Below are 22057 nucleotides of genomic sequence, written 5' to 3'. Positions count from 1 at the left end.
TAATAGCAAAATAAAAGACAATATGTGATAAATCTGAACATACATTTATACTAAACAGTTACCGATTACCTCCAAACGCATTTTTTATTTGTAACATAAAATCCAGAGAATGCCAATTCCAAATGCATTTTGATGTATCATGCACGTTTCTAAATATGCCAGATATTACTTACACAATTTGACGATTACTGACCTTGTCTTTGTCGTATTTGCGGAATTAAACTCAGTATGAATAAAAATGTTATCTTTTTGTTGAAGAACAGCAAAGCGTTTTGTCACAAGTTTGTGGTTGTTTACATTAGAATTAGCAGTTGATAGAATTTTGTCTCATCTTTATTTTTATTGGTTAAATCTCCTAGGCCAATATCACTTTTGATCGGACTGGTGGGACCGTCTCAGGGCAATATCACTATTTACGGACTGGGTGACTGGTTTTGGGGTGGGGTTTTTTACCAATAAGAATACAGATATATTGTTATGTAAGAATGAGTTTTAACTATGTAAAACAGATTATGTGTGTCTGTCAGCGTCTACAAAACGATCATTAACGATCGCAAAAGTTCAAACACAACAGATTTTTAAATGCTATTAAATGCAACACAGGCATGGGGGGGGGGGGGGGGGGGGGGTTGACTGATATCAAAGGCGCAAAGCAAAGTTTCTATGTTTCGGGGGTATGCTCCCTCGTAAAATTTTGAAAACTACATGTCCTGAAATGCAATTTCCTGCATTCTACAAGTAAAATTCATCTCTGCCTTAAAGGGACATTCCCGAGTTTGCTGCATTGTAAAATGTTTTCGACTAATAAAATAGTTCTACGATTAAACATACATATTAAATATATTTTCTTGTTTAGAATATCAGTGTCTGTATATTCAATGTGTTTTTGGTCGTCTTAATATTTGTAAGAAGCCCAAACTGGAGTTTGTCTTAAAATAATTTCGTACGTACGAAAAAAAATCGTTTTTAGGAAATAAAATGAAATTTAACCTACTACAAATATTAGGACGATCAGAAACACGTTTAATATACAGCCACTAATATTTTATGAAGAAAAATATATTTGATATGTAATTACAGTCGTCAAAAAGTCTCTGTTAGTCGATAACATCTTAAACATTGCAGCAAACTCAGGAATGTCCCTTTAAGATTTACTACCAATAATATTTTTGATTCACCCCTCTCCCCTCCTGCTCCGCCGTGCATTACTATGGGACTATATGCGTATAATCTATGGATCTGTTTTGCATTATCTCACAATTTGGCGGTGGAAGGATGACACCAGATGCACTATAAACAATATTAGAACTTGAATGGTTAAGTTGACAGAATCGACATTAATTATGCTAATTATGATACATTCACGAATGTGTACACGTTATAACTAGAGATTTTTTATTTAAGTGACAACGTTTTACACATTTAGGCCCATATTTATAAAGGAGTTTTAATGGTAAAACATGTTTTAAAAGAATAAAATGATGTTCTAAAAAACCCATTTATATTTATAAACCTGTTTTAAAGGTAGGGCCAACTCCAGCAAGAGCCTTATGTGTTGGAAAGATGCATACCCGGACCACCAACACATACTGACACTTTAGCAAATGAAAAACGCGTAATTTTAGAGTTAATAAAAAAAACATGATTATTCCTGCTAACTGGGGGCAGCCATTTTGTTTCGTTTTTGTGACGTCCGGTGGGATAGCTTGGGGCGAAGTGACGTCAGCTCCTGACCATCTCCTGTATGTACAGTGTAAACAAAAGCAGTAATTTTCGACAAGGCGCTTCTCTTTGATCAACCTGACTTGTAAAACAGCATAAATGACGTAATAATATAATAAACTATTTAACTAAATATATTTTAAGTTGCATTAACGGAAAAAAATGGGGTTATAGTGTTTTTCTCTGTTTAATAATCCAAAGGAAAAATTTACACTATTACGCCTATTGATATGCTACGTTGGAGCAAAAACGACAACCCACAATACCCAAGTGATAATTTTCTTTTCTTTGGGACTACGTAATTGGTCAGTTCTGTGTTTTTAGATGGAAAAATCTACTTAATCAATAGTTTTACAGAACTATTTACAGTAATAAACCATGTCCATTACAATTTTAGGGGCGACAGGTAATATTCCCCAATACCGGTATGTATTTTTGTGTCTAGACAGCGTCAATTAATTGGCTCGTCTGGTTACCAATCAAATACACACCTGCCAATCAGGAATCAAAGGTAGAAGCAACTAACAGCTTAGACCAATTAACTAAGAAAACACTCCGTGTATCATTTCAGTACGTAGGTTAATCTTTTTTTCTCCATCAGCTCTCGATGAAGGTAGACGTGTCAACGTGCGCTCTCGAGTGATTGGTGACGTCTCGGATCCCTACAAACTGCCAGGCGGGATCCAAGAGGAAGAGTTTAAGACTTCCCGGACGGCAACCAGATCGCCATCCATCCTGGAGATCTACGGGGAATCGGGCAGGTCCTGGTCATCACCTCGCGCCGGGATGGCTTGTACAGACAGGGGATCCTCTACAAAGAGATGGACAACCACACCGTCCACAGGATCATCAAGATCATCGCCGGCGCCCAGTACCTCCCACTGGCTCAATGCCTATGGGGCCACAACTTCAGAAAGTTGGTGCCCCACTTCAACGAAGAGTACATCATCTCCTCCCCGTAGACGCCAACCTTATCTAGGACAGGTAACCTCCTTTTTTGGCTTAGTTGGACTTTAAACGTTTTCGATCGAGCTTCAAAATTCTTATGTTTATTTTTTTTATAAATAGTCCAACGCATTTTACTTTGGCGCCCGTTCAATTGCTCAAATCACCTTAAAACCTTTTCGGCCGAGCAGTCAAACTTATTTTTGGGTTTAAATTCTTAGTCCGGACATGATGATAGGTGCAGTTATTCTCCGTAGATTTAGGTTTTTCTAGTTAGACCCGAAGGAATCGAAATTCAGCCAGTCAGAACACGGCCCATTTTCGGTGTCTACTAGTCGGTCCGCGCAGTCCCTGGACACAACTAAATACTTATTCAAAATTCTGCCCACTTCAAACTCACCCCCCCCCCCCCACCCCCTTGTCCTGGACTTAGTCACTGGCAAAGGCCAGAGATTAAGCCCAGGACAGGCGTGTGTGAAACCTTCGTGGTATATACGCACATTAAACCTTTTACCTGACCTGGCGTAGGTTAATGCATGGGCAAAACATTGTTAATTATTTCGACTTGTTGTGTAGCCACTTTGACAATGGTATTTTATTTTGTATTGAAAAATAATATATATAGTGCTGGATATACTTACTGTTGGCTTACTGAGATGTGTATTATTACAGAACATTGCAATGTATGACTATTTATCATCCCGCAAAAACCAGGTAGATCGTGTTTCTCTAGTTCTAAGGCTCATTCCTGACGTGACGCGTTAAGTATTACGTAACCACCAGCTCGCCAGAGGGCGTACTGACTGAGATGGTACAAAATGGCTGCGCCCGTTATATATAATAGTCGTCACATTTAACCGTTTTATTAATTAACTATACGATTATACGTGTTGATATTAAGCAATAATGTGCATTATGTATCGTTGAATATGCATACCAGGCCAAATGCCTTAATTGTCCTCTCCTTTAACTTAAACACGCTGATACTATAACGTGTTTTACATCCATATTTATAAAATCGTTTTAATGCTAAAACACGTTTTAATATACCCCCGGCGAAGGGTCATGTCTAACTTGTGTGTATTATGTATTGTATATTGTATATGACTATCTGCTGCGCTGATAAGTTTGTAGAGTAAAGCAATAACAGAATTGATGAACGAGTAAGTAGAATAGGTTTACTTGATTGTAAACTTTCAGTTCTGTAAAATAATAAACGGTATATATCAGTGATTCACAATATGTGTTAATCTCCTCAGGAAGTAAAATTACTGTCATAACAGCAAACCCCCTCCCCCCAAAAAACAACAACAAAAAAAACAACACCCTTTTGGCGCTGCAACAGCTACAAACAGGCGTACGGGTTCCTATTTTTGTAAGAGGGCAAATCGATTTTTTTCTCGAATTAAACGAAAGTGTCTGAATCTGGATTACAGTGTTTATTCATTTTAGCATATAGGGTTGCAAACGAATCGCCACGCATTTTTACATGGATTACAACTAATACTGTGGGTAGAAAGATGGAAATACATGGTGAAAAGTGTTCAGGCCAGCTCATTTCGCTCTAATGTTTCTATTGTTTTTGCCCGAATTTGAGGATTTTTTTTCCAGGACGCTTATGGCTACAAAGTCTTAATCATGATCAAGATGCTAACTTGATGCCGTCCATTGACAAAAGTTAGTAAATAACTTGTTTATAACTTGATTTGAGAAAACAATTAGATATATTGTGCTTGATCAAGAACCGATCGCCCGCACTAACTAGATTATTACTTAAACACCAATGACTATCACAGGTGATTTTAAGCCAACTTTTAAATGTATGCTAAAGGGACATTCCCGAATTTTCTGCAATTTTAAAGATGTTGTCGACTAACAGAAACTTTTTAACGACTGTAATTACATATCAAATATATTTTTCTGCATAAACTATTAGTGGCTGTATATTAAACGTGTTTCTGATCGTTCTAATATTTGTACTAGGTTAAATTTTATTTTATTTCCTATAATATATTTTTTTCGTATGTTCAAAATTATTTGAAGACAAAATTCAGTTTGAGCTTCTTACAAATATTAAGACGACCAGAAACACATTGAATATACAGACTCTAATATTCGAAACAAGAAAATATATTTAATATGTAAGTTTAATCGTACAAATATTTTATTAGTCGGAAACATTTTTCAATGCAGCAAACTCAGGAATGTCCTTTTAATTTTTGTCACAGGAGGTGCTAGATTCTGACGATGAAGATACCACCGGTAAATGATATAATACAGTAATCTATAAAAGTACACACGCGGCTCCTATGGAGTTATGAGAGACTTTAGGATTTAAGTCCTGATAGGACAGCATGATCTCTGTATGTCAGTTATTTTCTATCTTTGCTCACCAAGTCAGCTAAAATGAGAACAGTATTTTTGTGAAGGCGAAAGTGTAATCTGAAACACTCGTCTGTCGAACCGTAGCCCAGAGGTAAAACGCTTGCCTGGTGCGCGGTAGGTCTGGAATCGATCCCCTTGGGCTATTTCTCGTTCCAGCCAATGCACTACGACTGATATATCAAAGGCCGAGGTATGTGATATCCTGTCTGTTGGTTGGTGCATATAAAAGATCCCTTGCTACTAATGGAAAAATGTATCGGGTTTCTTCTCTAAGACTACATGAAAAATTACCAAATGTTTGACATCCAATAACCAATGATTAATAAATCAGTGTGCTCTAGTGGTGTCGTTAAACAAAACAAACTTTAACTTTCGTCACGTGGATAATCTTGCTCTACTCTACGTTATCGTAGTATTGCACTATCGTAGTTCTGCTGTCCAGTGATAAAACAATAACCAACGTTTTGGTCAGATTTGAGATAATTAGGCTACTCAAGTTCATAGGTTATAGTTTGCATAAACCTGAACATAGGGCGACCTCCTATAATAAAGCGATGAAGGCAAGTAACTATGCGGAAACTAGCCAATTCACCGAAACTGAAGAACGCGTGTTCGTCCCTAGTTCACACGTGATAGTCACTGTGGCTGTTGAGCCCGTGTGAACAATCAACTTCCCCCAGGGCTGGGGGGCAATACTTGTCGAGTGCTGGGAGTCAGAATGCTTCACAGTGGGTTGGTTGCTTCTCTTTAGAATACCTTTTATTTCTTAATTCTCACTGCTCCCCTATTATTCGAAACGAGACTGGTTTTTTATGTTTTTTTCAGTAATCTCGATTAGGGTAATGAAGGAAGGAAGGAATGTTTTATTTAACGACGCACCACGCAACACATTTTAATTAGATTATATAGCGTCGGACATATGGTTAGAACCACTCAAATGAGAGAGGTAACCAGCTGCCGTTGCGCAATGGGCCCCTCTTTCCGATCAGGAGCAAAGGATCTTTTACATGCAGCATCCCACAGACAGGATAGAACATATCATAGCCTTTGTTACACCAGTTATGGAGCACCGGTTGGAACAAGAAATAGCCCAGTGGGTTCACGGATAGAGCCCGACCCCAGAGCGACCACGCATCAGGCGAGCGCTAAAATACCACTGGGATACGTCCCACCCCTTTAGCCCTTTAGCTTAATGTAGTCCTTACAATAACCGATTCGAGTAAGAATGGCCTAGAACGATGTAAAAACGTATTGGGCTATCAATATTTACACTAATTTATACGATTTCAAACTGATTTAGAGAAACCATTTGATTGGCTTGATTTTGTAAAGGTATCATTACACTGTTCATTCCCGGGTGGTCCATTATAGTTCCTAACTGCAACATTCGGCGGGTCAATATACCACCTAACCTAAAAAAAATTGCAACAAAATGTTTTATGATCGTTTATTGTATTATTCGATGTGGAGAACAACATATCAAAAGTTGGACAATTTTGACACATGGGAAAGTAAAGTCTTTAAAAAAATAACATAAAAAAACAAGATGGCCGCCAGCATAAAAACGTCAAAAATCTTATTGATAATCATCAAATTGCAAGTGTTTTTAAACCTGATGTTATAATTAATGCTATTTTCATTTATGTTTTTCAAATAACAGTAGTTCCTGGAATGAACATTGCATTTGCACTGGCGTCATGACGTCATCAATGAAGTAATCAAGGCACAACTCTGGGAATAAGCACTGATGTCATGACACATAATATCCTATCTTATTGCTTCTCAGACTCAGTCGTGTTCATCATCCTAATCTATCATGGCTCATTTGTCATATTGTCACAGAACTTTGCCAACTTGGCAATGCCCACATACCGGCCTCGGTGGCGCAGTGGTTAAGCCATCAGACAACAGGCTGGTAGGTACATGGTTCGCAGTCCGGTACCGGCTCCAACCCAGAGCGAGTTCTTAAGGGCTCAGTGGGTAGGTGTAAGGCCACTACACCTTCTTCTCTCTCACAAGCCACTAACCAACTAACAACTAACCCACTGTCCTGGACAGACAGCCCAGATAGCTTAGGTGTGTGCCCAGGACAGTGTGCTTGAATCTCAACTGGATATAAGCAAAAAAATAAGTAGAAATGCCCACATGCACTGGTGCATTCCATCTTATGCTTTTGGCAGGTACACTTTTGAGTAGTGCACCCTCTCGGACAGTTGCAGTGAATCATCTGAATAAGTGCCTCCGGATTGAGTTTTTCACCTTCTAATCTCCATCCCCACTCAGACAGCTCCATTTCATTATTACAGCCCATCCACTCCATAATTTGATAGTGAGTCTGCAGGGAGTGAAATCTACAGCCCTAGGTGGTTGGTGGCACTATTTCAGGCGTGACGAAAGACTTAACTCTTGCAACTGTTTTGCACAGCATATCGTCGCTGAACTAAGAAAACCGTATATGTGCATTTTTGGCAGTTTTCACTTTTTTTATTCTTACAGAAGCATATATCTATTATCTTTTTGTTGTCAAAACCTCGTACATGTCCAGGCAATGGAAAGTATGGAAAATGTCAAAAAAGTAAAACACATATTTGAAAACCACTGTTTATCTGTTATGAAAACCTCGTATCTACCAACTGATTATGTTTATTCCTTTCATATTTCGACCTTTTCTATCAGGTAAAGGTAAACTGTTAGTGCCAAAGTGTCTATATTGTATATATGTACATGTTATGTATTCAACTGGCGGTCAAGGAAAAGCTATTATACCAGAAAAGAAGTGTAGGCCCACCAGGAATTTCCGTATTTAAGGTCCAAGCATAAATACAAAAAATACCATCTTGGAGAAGATAAAGGTTTATGTAAAATTAAGCCTGGGACTTACATTAAAAAGCAAAAAGAAAGAAAGAAGTATTTTATTTAACGACGCACTCAACACATTTTATTTACGGTTATATGGCGTCAGACATATGGTTAAGGACCACACAGATTTTGAGAGGTCGGTGCAAGTGGTTTACATCTTCCCATTGAGCCTTGCGGAGCACCCACTCAGGGTTTGGAGTCGGTATCTGGATTAAAAATCCCATACCTCGACTGGGATACGAACCCAGTACCTACCAGCTTATAGACCGATGGCCCATTAAGAAGCAGAACAAAATGTATGCTATACATGGACATATACCGCAAAAGAAATGCGAGATTTTTAAATGTCATTTCTATATGGTAAATTATAACAATTTATTTCGGGGATGTAACTGTCAATATTACAAGACATGCTGGTTTATGACTGAGACCCAAATTGCAGGTACCCTTTCAACTTTCCATGAAACGACATGCCAAAACGCACCTGTCTCGAAGGCCGTGGGTGGCAGTCGCAAACAATTGTCATGAAAACCGAAATGCACGTGCATCTCGTGGAGGTTATGGGTATAAAAACCAACTTGAACCGCGTTCCTGGCATTCGTAATTTGCACGCATCAAGTATGACCGTTTGTTAGCAGCGCAGAGAGAACAAGCTATCGGCCGATTGCAAGCCGGGCAGCGTGCCCTGGTTGTTGCTAACGCTTACAATGTCCATGTCAGCACCATCCATCGTCTACAGCAGCGGTACATCAACACCAACAGCACTGCAGACAGTCACCGCAGCGGCGCCCCCGGGTGACCACGCCCAGGCAGGACCGCTACATCAACCGGCAACACCTCCATGATCGCTTCAGAACGGCCAGCATGACAGCTCGCGCGACCATTGGCACTGGACAGCGACCCATCAGTGACGACACGGTACGACGTCGACTGGCCGCCAACAACCTGTTTTGCCGACGTCCCGCTCGAGGACCTGTCCTCACCGCCCGCCACCGTCAGACACGACTACAGTGGGCTACACAGCACCAACATTGGCGGCATCAACAATGGAGGTTGATAGTCTTCTCTGACGAGAGCCGGTACTGCGTTTCCAACTCGGATGGCAGAGTGAGGGTGTGGCGTAGGAGGGGTGAACGCTACAGAGACGCATGTGTCCTGGAGAGAGACCCGTGGGGTGGCCAAAGCATCATGGTTTGGGGTGCTATAGGCCTGAATCAGAGAATTGGGCCCCATTTGTTCCAAAATGTTGGTGCAGGCAGAGGGAATGGCATCACAGCGCAGCGCTACGTTGACCAGAGTCTAACACCTCACATAGTGCCCTTCTTCACGCGTCACCATAACCACGTTTTCCAGCAGGATAATGCTCGCCCCCACACGGCCAGGATCACCATGGACTTCCTGCGTCAGCACAACATCAGAACCATGCCGTGGCCGGCTCTCAGCCCTGATTTGAACCCGATTGAACACCTGTGGGATGAAATCCAGAGACGGCTTAATCAGGTGGTCCCACGGCCGACAACTCGTGTGCAACTGGAGGCAGCTTTCCTGAGGGTGTGGGAACAGGTGCCAATGGCTTTTGTGAACCGCCTCGTGCACTCCATGTACCGACGGTGTATGGCCGTTTTGAACACCCAGGGAGGACATACACGGTATTGAACATGTCACGCCCTACAATCTCGATGTGCTGGATCCCCCCACTACCTGAACACAGGCAAACGACCCAGAGACTGTGGTCAAAGTGCATCCAATAAATTGACTTTATCAGATTTTTCAAAATTTATCTTTGATATTAATAAATTGAAACATTTTCTCAGCCACACATGTGTCGCGTTTCTTTTGCGGTTCAGTATATAATAAACGGGGAAGTCCAAGTCACGGTAGTAGCAGACAACATACATGTAATATCATTCAATGACCAGGAACACATGTTTCAATACCATTATGTAGGACAGAAGGAACAGTTATTAATTTTATTCATCTGATGAAGGGTAGTGCTTATATATATACTACTCAAAAGAATTTAAGGGTCAGACGATATTTTCGACATTATTTTCTGAATGTCAATTATATTAGCTAGACCATAATGTCACGCATGGTATTGTTCCATTTTGACGAAAGTGGGTCTAAGCAACCCATAAATGAATTAAAATCCACTCTCATTGACACTGTCGACTAGTTCTAATGGCGAAAACATGCTTACATTTGCACGTAAATTAGGGCGAAAGGGAAAGGTCTGCTAAGTGCCCATAACTTGCTTTTTCACAAAGCGCTTCATTTGCACGCTTTGCATGTGTATTCCATGTTCCCAGTGCTGAATTTCCGTATAATTGGAGCTTGCGTTCGTGTACAGTGCACACTCCAAATTCGACAATGGTACGACGTCAACTGACTATCGAAGATCGAGGAAGGGCTATTGCTTGGCTTCAGGATGTCAATACGCAAAGAAATGTTGCTCTGAGACTTGGTGTCAGTCAGTGTCGTTGGCCGACTGTGGCAACGGTACCAAGCAACGAATTCTGTTCGAAATCGTCCACGTTCGGGAAGACCCCGAAGCACTACAAATAGAGAGGACCGCTACATCACCAATATGGCTCTACGTCAACGCACAACCACTGCACGCCGATTACGTGACAATCTGCAGACTGCGACTGGAACTCGAGTGTCTGATCAAACCATACGCAATCGTCTGAGAGCCAATAATCTACGCTGCCGTCGCCAGGCTGTTCGACCACCACTCCTACCACGTCACAGAACGGCCAGACGTCACTGGTGCACACTTCATCTGCGGTTGCAACGTGTTCAGTGGGGTCGAGTGATGTTCACTGACGAGTCCAGGTTTAGTCTCCAGTTCAACGACGGTCGGGTTCGTGTCTACAGACGTCCTGGGGAGCGCTTCGCTGACGTTAACGTTAGACAACGTCACCGGTTCGGTGGTGGCAGCGTCATGGTGTGGGGCGGCATCTCTATCCACCACAGGACCCCCCTCTATGTGGTGGATGGCAATCTGAGTGAAATCCGCTATCTGAATGAGATTATCCGGCCGTTGGTTCTCCCAGGCCTTCAGCAGATTGGCGGCGGGGCAGTTCTGCAGGATGACAATGCCAGACCCCACCGCGCCAGGGTGGTAACGGACTTTCTCAGACAACAAGGTATCGCCAGGATGGATTGGCCAGCATATTCGCCTGACTTGGCCCCAATAGAGAACGCCTGGGACGAATTAGGCAGGAGAGTTCGGGATAGCCATGCCCCTCCGGCTAACCTTCATGATCTGGGTCAACTTCTTATGGCAGAGTGGCAGGCCATTCCCCAAGAGTTCTTCAGACGTCTGTTCAACAGCATGAGGCAACGATGTGTCGAGTGTATTCGCGCCAGGGGTGGATTCACACACCATTAAACGAATGTTCTAATGTGTAAAATCCATGTTTGACAACCTTCAACTTTGACAGCATGTCATGTGACTTTCTTGAATACAGTGACGTTTATTTGTGGTTTTTTGTAAATATGGAACAATAAATTAAATGTTTGGTGTAGTTTACATCATCAATCTAATACACTCTGAAACTTATTTGGTTATAAATTTTTGACCCTTAAATTCTTTTGAGTAGTATATTCTAGACACCTGGCTGTTTGATAGTTGAGGAAAGAGGAGGTACACCCGACACCTATAGATAAAACTGTCTGCTTTGGGTTATTTTTATTAATTAAGCAAAAATGATGTATGGTATCGATTAATATGTAAGTGTATTTGTTTATTTTATTTTATTTTATTTCATTGTTATTGTTATTTATGTAATGAGAGTAAACATGATGATGCATCTTTACTTAAATTTCTTTAAAAATCTCTCGTTATAAAATTTCCTCCAGATACACAGTAAATCAGATGTCATTTGTTAGCCCAGGGAATATTTCTATTAAGATATTATCCGCATGTCAGTAGTCTTAAATGCGGCGAATATTCCTGCTTTTAAACCTATGGGCTTCATTTAACGTGAATCCCAGTAATCTTGGGATGAATTAAATGTTGCTGAACCTATGAATCATGTCCCAGATTTTAAACATTTTAGTTTTTTCCTAAAAACGTGAGACAAATATGTTCAACTAAAACTAACTGTATTACTTTGAAAATATTTGTGGATAATCTTTTAAAAGACACATTTTCTAAACCATTGATGAACATTCTTGTTAGTTAACTTAAATGGACAATGAACAATTCATATACACATTATATTGTTAGACACCCTAAAAAGTGGCAGACAGCCACCCTATCGGAAACCTACCATTTAACGTTTGAGGTCTAATATACAAGTTTTATTAAAACGTTGATACACCTAATCTATTGGTGATCCGAGGCCAGTTTCACAAAGGCATTTACTGTAATCATATGTTAAGCAGTCGCTAGTGAAAATGTTTTCTTTGGTAATTTTTTTGTAAATTCATCGTAGCTCCACATTCTGGAATGTAGCAGACAATACTAAAGAACATTACAAATTTGTAGAAAATACAGTTTTAAAATTTGGCCTTTACATGTTGCAGCCTGGTCAAGAATGTTTGTGGGTAGGGTGGAGAGGAGGGTTCATTGAACTACCCCTGATTTAAGCGATTTAAAAACAAAATATTGTCTGGAGAACTTCTATAAACATCGCTTAGCACAGTCTAGGCCTTCGCCACTGTACAATGTCCTGCATATGTACCTGCAGGTCACTTTCATTTTTTTTTTTTACATTTTTTTATTACCAACAGCAGATTAACAGTCAGTTAAACTAAACAACCTCTAAATTGTTGGCCCCTGACTGATTGGGCAAGACATTTATGGTTTAGATGGTTTAGATGATCAGTTCCTATGCATTCGAAGTATTTTTGGTCATCCTGGTGTTTTTAATATCACAAAATCTCATATCTTTAAAAATGCACGTGTGTCTGAGACGTTACAGTTGTGGAGTAGAGTTTTAGTCTATTTTTAGAGGGTATTTCACCATTTCAAAGTCACAGACTCATGTTTTACTCAATTGTAACTTTATCAAATATGTTACAGGTTTGTAGAATAACTAAACTTAGTGTTACTTTTCATGAGTTGAAACTAGGGTCTGTCCCTTTAACTGTTGAAAATGAGGTCAAGTACACATGGCAAGTACGCTAACTGGAAAGAAATGTTTTATTTAACGACGCACTCAACACATTTTATCTACGGTTATATGGCATCAGACATATGGTTAAGGACCACACAGATATTGAGAGAGGAAACCCACTGTCGCCACTTCATGTGCTACTCTTTTCGATTAGCAGCAAGGGAACTTTTATATGCATCATCCCACAGACAGGGTAGTACGTACCACGGCCTTTGATATACCAGTCGTGGTGCACTGGCTGGAACGAGAAATAGCCCAATGGGTCCACCAACGGGGATCGATCCCAGACAGAATGCGCATCAAGCGAGCGCTTTACCACTGGACTACATCCCGCCCCGTACGCTAACTGATTCAGGGCCTCGTTCCATGAAGCGATCTTAGCGTACATAATACATAATGTTACTTTTAAAACCTCAAGGTAACGCGTTGGAAACAGTGAAATATAGCAAAATAAGGCATTGGCGGCTCTTTTTTTAACGTCAGATTTTTTTTTTCCCGCGCTCCATTTCTGTTTTGTTGCAATTTTTTTGATGTTAGAGTATTTTGGCGCTATATTGACCCGCCTAGTAGATATGTTGTGATTCACATGTTCAGTTGTAGTAATTGGGGGGAAATTAAACGATTTGTATTTATGTGAAATTATATGCATACCTAACTTTCCATAATTACCTATTTAAAAGTATGAGTATGCAAGAAAAATGTATATATATTATGTAAAACCAAAATCCAGCCTGTGCTGGTGCGGTATGCAAATTTGTTCACGATTATACATGTATTGCCCATAATTAGTCCTTATTTGGTCATTTTGTTTGTTTCTTGTTTATGCATATGTTTTGCATCCAGTTCCGTATGTGGAATGTTTATATGCAATAAAAAAATTATCTCTTTTTATCTCTTTTTATCTCTCTGGTTGGATTTTGCCCATCCTATTTTGTAATACCGCCTGTTTCAATCGATACTACAGCCAGATGCGGCAAACTAGCTAAAAACTGTTTAGTACAGGCATGGTGGAGCGCGGGAAGGGGGGGGGGGGGGGGGGGGCACCCAATAATTATAAATAAAAAATATTATTGGTAGTAAATCTTAAGGCAGAGTAGAATTTTACTTGTAGAATGTAGGAAATTGCATTCCAGGACATCTCGTATTCAACATTTTACGGAAGAGCGTATCTCCGAACCCCCTAGAAACTTTGCTTTTTGCCCTCGATCTTGGTCAACTCTCTCTCCCCTGGGGGCAATGTCTACCTGCTTCACCCGTGCCTGTACAGGCTGTAGTAGACCAAATAAAAGACAGAACCTTTCGGAAATAAGCAAAATAGTGACGTCACTAGTATGATATGACGTCATCTTATAATTTCTAGTTAAACTATTTTTAACACATTTATTAATGGATTATGGGGACTTTGCCGTCTGTGCTCTGTAAGGACACGCAGATTGAGCCCAGTAAAATACCGGAAACTATAGAAGGTGACGTTTTTTGTATTAACATTAATGTAAGGTCTCACTACACAATTCACTTCCGGGTGAAAGTTCATTGGCCGTGGACCACGATAGTTCCTGCTCACAAGCACACGTGGTTACACATTAAGATCTTTGGGAAGGAATTAAAAATCATGGGCATAGGAAGGTGCAAAAAAGTGGGGGAGCGCGCGCGCACAGAGATCCATGTTTGAAGGCTAATAATTTGGAATAGGAACTAAGGAAGTAAATTCTTAAGCTTAGTAAGTTAAGGAATTATTTTTAGAATGCATACTACGGGGACACCACTAGAGCACATTGGTGTATTAATCATCAGCAACTGATGTCAAACCCCTGCGCGTGCTGTAACCTCACCGTGGTGCAGGGGTGTAACATCCTCTTTGAGAATGGCCAATACAGCACACAATTTAAATTTTGAGTAAAAGTCAGTATCTATCTGTGATATTTGTGTTTTTGCACAGTTCTTTACACTGTGTTTTTATTTAAATCTTGAATTTTTGTACTGATGTTGATCATCACCTTATTTGTTGTCTGCATTACCATAGTTTGACACCCAATAGCCGATGTATTTTTCGTGCTGGGGTGTCGTTAAACATTCATTCATTCATTCATTCATTCATTGGATATACCAGTCGTGGGGCATTGGTTGAAATGGAAAACGCCAACCAGAGAACGAGTGTACCGGAAATGTTCGGCCCTGTGAAGAAAGCACACGAAGCGAGCGCTCTATCGACTAGGCTAGATCCCGCCCTCTGGGCTATTAGATGTCATACATTTGGTAACGCCGATACGAAGTCTTGAGAACAAATTGCTATGTAGTTTACCATTATCGGCAAGGGATATTTTATAATTGTATGTATTTTCCCCACAGAAGACAGTACATACTACGGTCTTTCATATGCCAGTCATGGGAAACTGGTTGGGATTGTAAAAGAATTTTTTTAATTTTTTTCTTTTAATTTTAAAAATGAAAACGTCCCTTATTTGGGTTGTCTTTGCATTACACACACTCGCACGCACACACGCACACATACTCACACGCGCGCACAGACTGACAAACACATATACACACACATAGGCCCCCCCCCCCCACACACACACACACACATACAGTGACACACAATACACATACACAACACAATATACATATACACACGCATACACACACACACGCATGGTCAAATATTGTTAAAATGACAACAGATTCAAAATTGTAACACAAAAAATGTACATTGAGCGTCGCATTAAACAAAGAAAAAAAGCTGAAACGATCTCGCCTATTTTTTTTAAACCATCAAATGGTATGTGGACCAACCCAAGCATTGATAACAAAATGTGATTTAAAGACTGGAATTAGTGCTATAATGACATAATTATGTATATTAAGAATGAAACAATAGTTAAAGAGACTGTCCTGTGTTTACAGCCACTGTCAGCAGGACTGGTATATCAAAGCACGACTGATATATGAAAGGTTGTGGTATATGCTGTCCGGTCTTTGGGAAAGTGCATATAAAAATCCCTTAACTACTAATGAAAAAATTAAGCGGGTTTCCTTTAAGACTATATGTCAAAATTACCAAATATTTGACATCCAATAGCCGATGATTAATAAATCAATGTGCTCTAGTGGTGTTGTGAAACAAAACAAACAGTATTTTTAATCAGTAATTGGTGGTATTATTTTCAGGTCCAAGATTAGTAGTGCTGGTGTGTGGTGGAAGCCATGGCGCTCATACGGCTTCCGGTCTCGCGGCATCTCGCAACGACACGGAGGCGCGTGTTTTGACATTGTACAAGGACGAAGCAAAACGATGGACAAAAGCAATGAGAAGACATAATTTTACTGTGGAAGTGACTGAAAATAATGGAAAATCCACCAAAATCATTGCTAAACCAACAATCGTTTCCAATGACCCAGAAGCAGTGGTACCAGGCGCCCATGTAATTATTTTCAGCATGCCCGCTTTCGCCCATCCAGTATATCTCGAGGCCATTGAACCTCACTTAAAGCCAGGTACAGTTATTGTTGGAATGCCGGGTAAACCGGGATTCGAGTTTCAATGTTTAGACATTCTGAAGGACAAAGCCAGATCCTGCGTGATCATGTCTTTAGAAACGCTCCCGTGGGCAACGCATATTTTGGAATATGGTTGTAAAGTTAAGATTTTTGCAACAAAGGCATCAGTTCAGACAAGTATAATTTCTGGCAAAAGTCATCCGGAAGCAGATCCTTTAGGAAGCATGCAAAGAGTGTTAGGCAATAAACCTTTCTTGAAGCAGACGAACAGCTATTTAGAGATCTACTTGTCGTCAAAATCAGTAGTTCACCCGCCGATTATGTACGGAACGTGGAAGGATTGGGACGGACAACCTGTTGACGTAGTGCCGCTATTTTATCAAGGTGTGAATGAGGTGGCGATCAAATACCTGTTTGGAGTGGCTGGTGAACTGGTTGCCACAGCTCTAGCCTTTAAACAGCAACATCCAGGACTAATTATGTCTAGAGTTATTCCCCTTTTAGACTGGTATCGCCATACCTACGCAGATGACATCAAGGACAACAGAGACCTCTGGAGTTGCTTGCTGACGAACACAGCCTACGATGGACTTTACCACCCTATGATTGAGAAAGGTAGGCAATTTATGCCGGACTTTGAGCACAGATATCTGGTGGAAGACGTGCCCAATGGATTAGTCGTCACCAAAGGTCTGGCCCTTATTGCTGGAGTGAAGACTCCCCATACTGACGAGGTTCTACTGTGGTGCCAGAAGACAATGGGAAAAGAATATCTGGTGGACGGAAAGCTGACGGGAAAGGACATCCAGGAGACCAGATGTCCTCAACGTTACGGTTATAATACAATTGATGACTTGGTCAGTTTTCTGTGAAATGAAATATCTGAAAAACAGCTTGCTAATATTTTCATGATAAAAACAAAAATAAAATATAACTTGTTAAAAATAAAAATAAAAATGACACGTTAAGACAGCAGAATTTAGGACAATACTTGTTTTTGGTTTTTTTAATATTGCAATAAAATGTATATTTATATCTTTAAGATAAAGCTAATGGGTCCCTTTTAAATTATATATTCTGGCCTTGTGTATATAAAACTTTTAAAAGTCTAACCTCAAACCTTTAACATGTCGAAAGTTTTTAATATAAGGTGTTTCGGAGTCACTTCCTGCTTGAAAGCGAATTTTCTTCTTTTTAAAAATATATTCTTCGAGGAAGAATGACAGAACTACCTTAGAAACTTCGCTCTCCAGTCTGACCCCCCCCCCCCCCCCCCCCACACACACACACACACAAGCATGCTTTCCTGCACATGTGCCCGATTACCGACCGTAGGTGTAAGCGATAGCGCTTTACGAGAGGGAGGGTGTCGGATATATTTCTTAAAGTTAACTTAGGTCTTAGCCCACATGGCTTAGAATTTTGTTATTGTTTGCTTTTGTATTATGTTTTGCCTTGACTAAGCTTAATTCAGTAGTCGTGACGAGGGACGGCAGCCTCCACCCCCTTGGCGGCATGGGCATAACTACATATACGCAGTTTACTCAACTGAGCCGTGACGAGGGACGGCAGCCTCCACCCCCTTGGCGTCATGGGCATAACTACATGTACGCAGTTTACTCAACTGAGTCGTGACGAGGGACGGCAGCCTCCACCCCCTTGGCGTCATGGGCATAACTACATGTACGCAGTTTACTCAACTAAGCCGTGACGAGGGACGGCAGCCTCCACCCCCTTGGCGTCATGGGCATAACTACATGTACGCTGTGTACTCAACTGAGTCGTGACGAGGGACGGCAGCCTCCACCCCCTTGGCGTCATGGGCATAACTACATGTACGCAATTTACTCAACTGAGTCGTGACGAGGGACGGCAGCCTCCACCCCATTGGCGTCATGGGCATAACTACATATACGCAGTTTACTCAACTGAGTACACTATTTTTTGTTTGTACGCAATGTTCCCGTAGCGAGTCAAAATACAGTTTCGACGGATTTCAGTTTGTTACGGTATACTGATGAAAATATAAGAAGTGGGGGCGGAATTTAGCTCAGTCGGTTGAGTACTCGCTTAAGGTGCTTGCGTCGCAGGATCGAACCACCTCGGTGGATGCATTCAACTGATTGGCTTTTTTTTCGTTCCAACCAGTGCACCACAACTGGTCAAAGGCCGTGGTATGTGGTTTCCTTGCTGCATTAAGACAAATGTAGTGGGTTTGTTCTGATGACTACGAGTCAGAAATACCAACTGTTTGAATTCCAACAGCCGATGATTAATAAATCAATATGTTCGAGTGATGTCGTTAAACAAAACAAACTTCTCATATAAGAAGTCTATAGAAATCAACCAACCGGAAAGCTGTAAAACTAGGTCAAATCCAAAATGGGTCAGTTTCCTCCACTATCAAAGTTGTCGACTGGAATTTTTATGAATCTGTTGCTGATTTGCTGACCAGTAGCATTAATTACTGTTTGAGTTCACTGTTACCCCAACCCAACCTGAAACCTGAAACACCTTTAGATCTATAACATCTTCTCTCCGTCATATATCATTGTTTACCCCCCCCCCCCAAAAAAAAAAGTTTTATTTAACGACGCACTCAACACATTTTATTTACGGTTATATGGCGTCAGACATATGGTTAAGGACCACAGATTTTGAGAGGAAACCCGCTGTTGCCACTACATGGGCTACTCTTCCGATTAGCAGCAAGGGATCTTTTATTTGCGCTTCCCACAGGCAGGATAGCACAAACCATGGCCTTTGTTGAACCAGTTATGGATCACTGGTCGGTTCAAGTGGTTTACACCTACCCATTGAGTCGGTATCTGGATTAAAAATCCCATGCCTCGACTGGGATCCAAACCCAGTACCTACCAGCCTGTAGATCGATGGCCTACCACAACGCCACCGAGGCCGGCTCATTGTTTACCAATGCAAAATACAAATATAATTACGTTTCAAAAAATAAATTTGAGTACTTTCACTGTTTGAGCATTTCCATAAATAGGAATAGCGAGTTTAAAGGGCCTATTTATAATACAAGTAGCATGCGGCAAAGCAGACGAAATATGACATATTGCCATCAAATCATATTAGGATATATAGGATGACCATACCAGATAGACAGCGTGGGTAGATTGTGAAATTCAAACTGACGCATAAAATCAATGCATTTTCCAAAATGTACATGAATCCATTGTTCTTTTGTTGTTGTTGTGTGTGTATGGTTTCATGTCGTAAAGTCCAATGGCAGTATTGGGTGTTCTCTCCTGTTCATCCTGCAGTGTGGAGCTTATCAAATGTTTGGTATGCCGTTGACGTTTTCGTCACTCGGTGATATCCCATAAAGGGAAAATATTATTTTTCCTTATTGTTTGACATTTTAAAGACATTTTCAGGTCATCGAGGTCAAAGGCTCAAGTGACATATTGCAATCCGGAGTAGGACGTAACCCAGTGTTAAAGCCCTCGCCAGATGCGCGGTTGGTCGAGGATCGATTCCCGTCGGTGGGCCCATTGGGATATTTCTGGTTCTAGCCAGTGCACCACGACTGGTATATCAAAAGTCATAGTATGTGCTATTTTGTCTGTGGGATGGTGCACATAAAAGATCCCTTGCTACTAATGAATGTTTTAGGGGGTTTCATCTCTAAGATTATATGTCAACAATACTAAATGTTTGACATCCAATAGCCGATGATTTATAGATCAGTGTACTCTAGTGGTGTCGTTAAACAAAACAAACTTGAATTTGTATTGTATTCCGTGTTCGTCGTGTTTTCGTCCATCGTGTGTCATGTCTAAACTTGTCACATTTTTTACTTATTCTCCAAAACTGCTTGACCAATTCTAATCAAATTTTGTGGCAAGTTTCCTTGACGCACGGAGAAAAAAACTTGTGAACTTGGTCATTCCGACAATCATGGTGTCTGTGGGTCGGGGCCAAAAATGCGAAAAATAAGCCAATTTAAAAGGTTATAACAAGGTGGATTTATCTAATTTGTTAATGTCATTAATATTGCCTCCCACCCACCCCACCCTGTTTGTCTCCAGGGATGGGGTGAAATGTACTACAGTTATGTAATGATATACATTTAAACATTATACATTATAACCTAATCTTCCTTGCACTTGGAGAAACTAATTTTTGAATTTGATTATTCTTGAATGCCAAGGGCCTGAGAGGTTGGGCCCGAAAGCGGGGAAATTAAGTTGTTATGGAAACAGAATTGGGGTCTTTTAAAAACATTATATTGATATATTTTTTTGAATAGTTATATATTTTATAATGGACATTTTTATAACTATTTATTAATTTAGTGACTACAGTAATTTAACAGCATATTTTAAATTGGTATTTGATAACTTTGGTATTAATTATATATTTGGAATTAATTAATAAATAGAAGCTGTGATTAAAATATGCAGGACATCATGTTGAGAAGTAATTAAAAATAAGTTTAACTGTTTTAACTGAACTATTAACTGATTGAAACTGTATATTAACTGAAGTTCATTATACAGCTATGTACATAAAAAATTGTGTTTTTTTGTTTTGTTTAACGACATCACTAGAGCACATTGATTAATTAATCATCGGCTGTTGGATGTCAAATATTTGGTACTTCTGACACGTAGTCATCAGAAGAAACACGCTACGTTTTTTAATGCAGCAGGGGATCTTTTATATACACTTTCCCACAGACAGTATAGCACATACCACGGCATTTAATATACCAGTCGTTGTACACTGGTGCAATAGTTCAGTGTGCCCACCGACGGGGATCGATCCCAAACAGAATACGCATCAAGCGAGTGCTTTACCACTGGGCTACGTCCCGCCCCTGATGAACAGAAATGCATTGGAACAGCAATTTGTTAGACTTCTCCAAAACTTATTTATCAATTCAAACACAATTTGGTTATTCTGACCCACCCACACCCACCCAAGGGCTTTAGGGGCAGGCCCAGGGGGCACTAAGCCAAAACTAAATTCTTTTCTTCCACAAATATCAAGCCTTGGCACATGGACAAATAAATTTGTGTAACTACCCTTTTGATAATCCTATCCATTTCCACCAAGTAATATTTCAAAGGAAATGTTAACAGAATAAAACGTTTTAAAATATTTATTAAAATGGACAGGGCGAAACTAAGAGTAAACGAGCTTTGTGGGATACAGATTTGAGAAATAGATGCAAAAGTGTCATCCCTTGTTGGTTAGGGTCTCACATAACACTTTTTTCTGACGTTACACAATGCAACTGCCCTAATTTTATGACAGTTAAAATTCAGTTATACCAGTCTAAAAGATGCTGCCTAGAATCTACTTCTTCTGTTTCCTTTTTCCAGTCTAGACCAACGGTGTTTGGTGTTAATAGGCCATGCTTTACATCGCAACCTGGTTGATTGCATATTGTGTATATCAAACAGTACCTGCATAGTTACACTTTCGGTGACTTTCGATACCGCCTTTCTTTGCACAGTCCACATGCAACAATGATTGCGCCGGTTTTAGTA

The 22057-nt window shown here is 40.3% G+C and overlaps 1 protein-coding gene across 1 annotated transcript; it reads left to right on the top strand.

Annotated features, from left to right (window-relative positions):
* The first annotated feature begins 14372 nt into the window (after positions 1 to 14372).
* Positions 14373 to 17513, top strand: LOC121375569 (opine dehydrogenase-like). Its single transcript, XM_041503085.1, has 2 exons — positions 14373 to 14503; positions 16206 to 17513. The coding sequence occupies exons 1-2, from the start codon at positions 14431 to 14433 to the stop codon at positions 17405 to 17407; spliced, it is 1275 nt and encodes a 424-aa protein (XP_041359019.1). The 5' UTR covers positions 14373 to 14430; the 3' UTR covers positions 17408 to 17513.
* The last annotated feature ends 4544 nt before the right edge of the window (positions 17514 to 22057 follow it).

The sequence above is a fragment of the Gigantopelta aegis genome, chromosome 6 (genome assembly GCF_016097555.1).
Source record: "Gigantopelta aegis isolate Gae_Host chromosome 6, Gae_host_genome, whole genome shotgun sequence".
NCBI lineage: Eukaryota > Metazoa > Mollusca > Gastropoda > Neomphalida > Peltospiridae > Gigantopelta > Gigantopelta aegis.
This window is presented reverse-complemented; position numbering and strand designations above follow the sequence as displayed.

Bases quoted from the DNA above. Each gene is read 5' to 3' on its own strand.
- LOC121375569 (XM_041503085.1), top strand. From the start codon at position 14,431: ATGGGGACTTTGCCGTCTGTGCTCTGTAAGGACACGCAGATTGAGCCC. The intron at 14,504-16,205 runs GTGACGTTTTTT...TATTATTTTCAG, and splicing joins AATACCGGAAACTATAGAAG to GTCCAAGATTAGTAGTGCTG.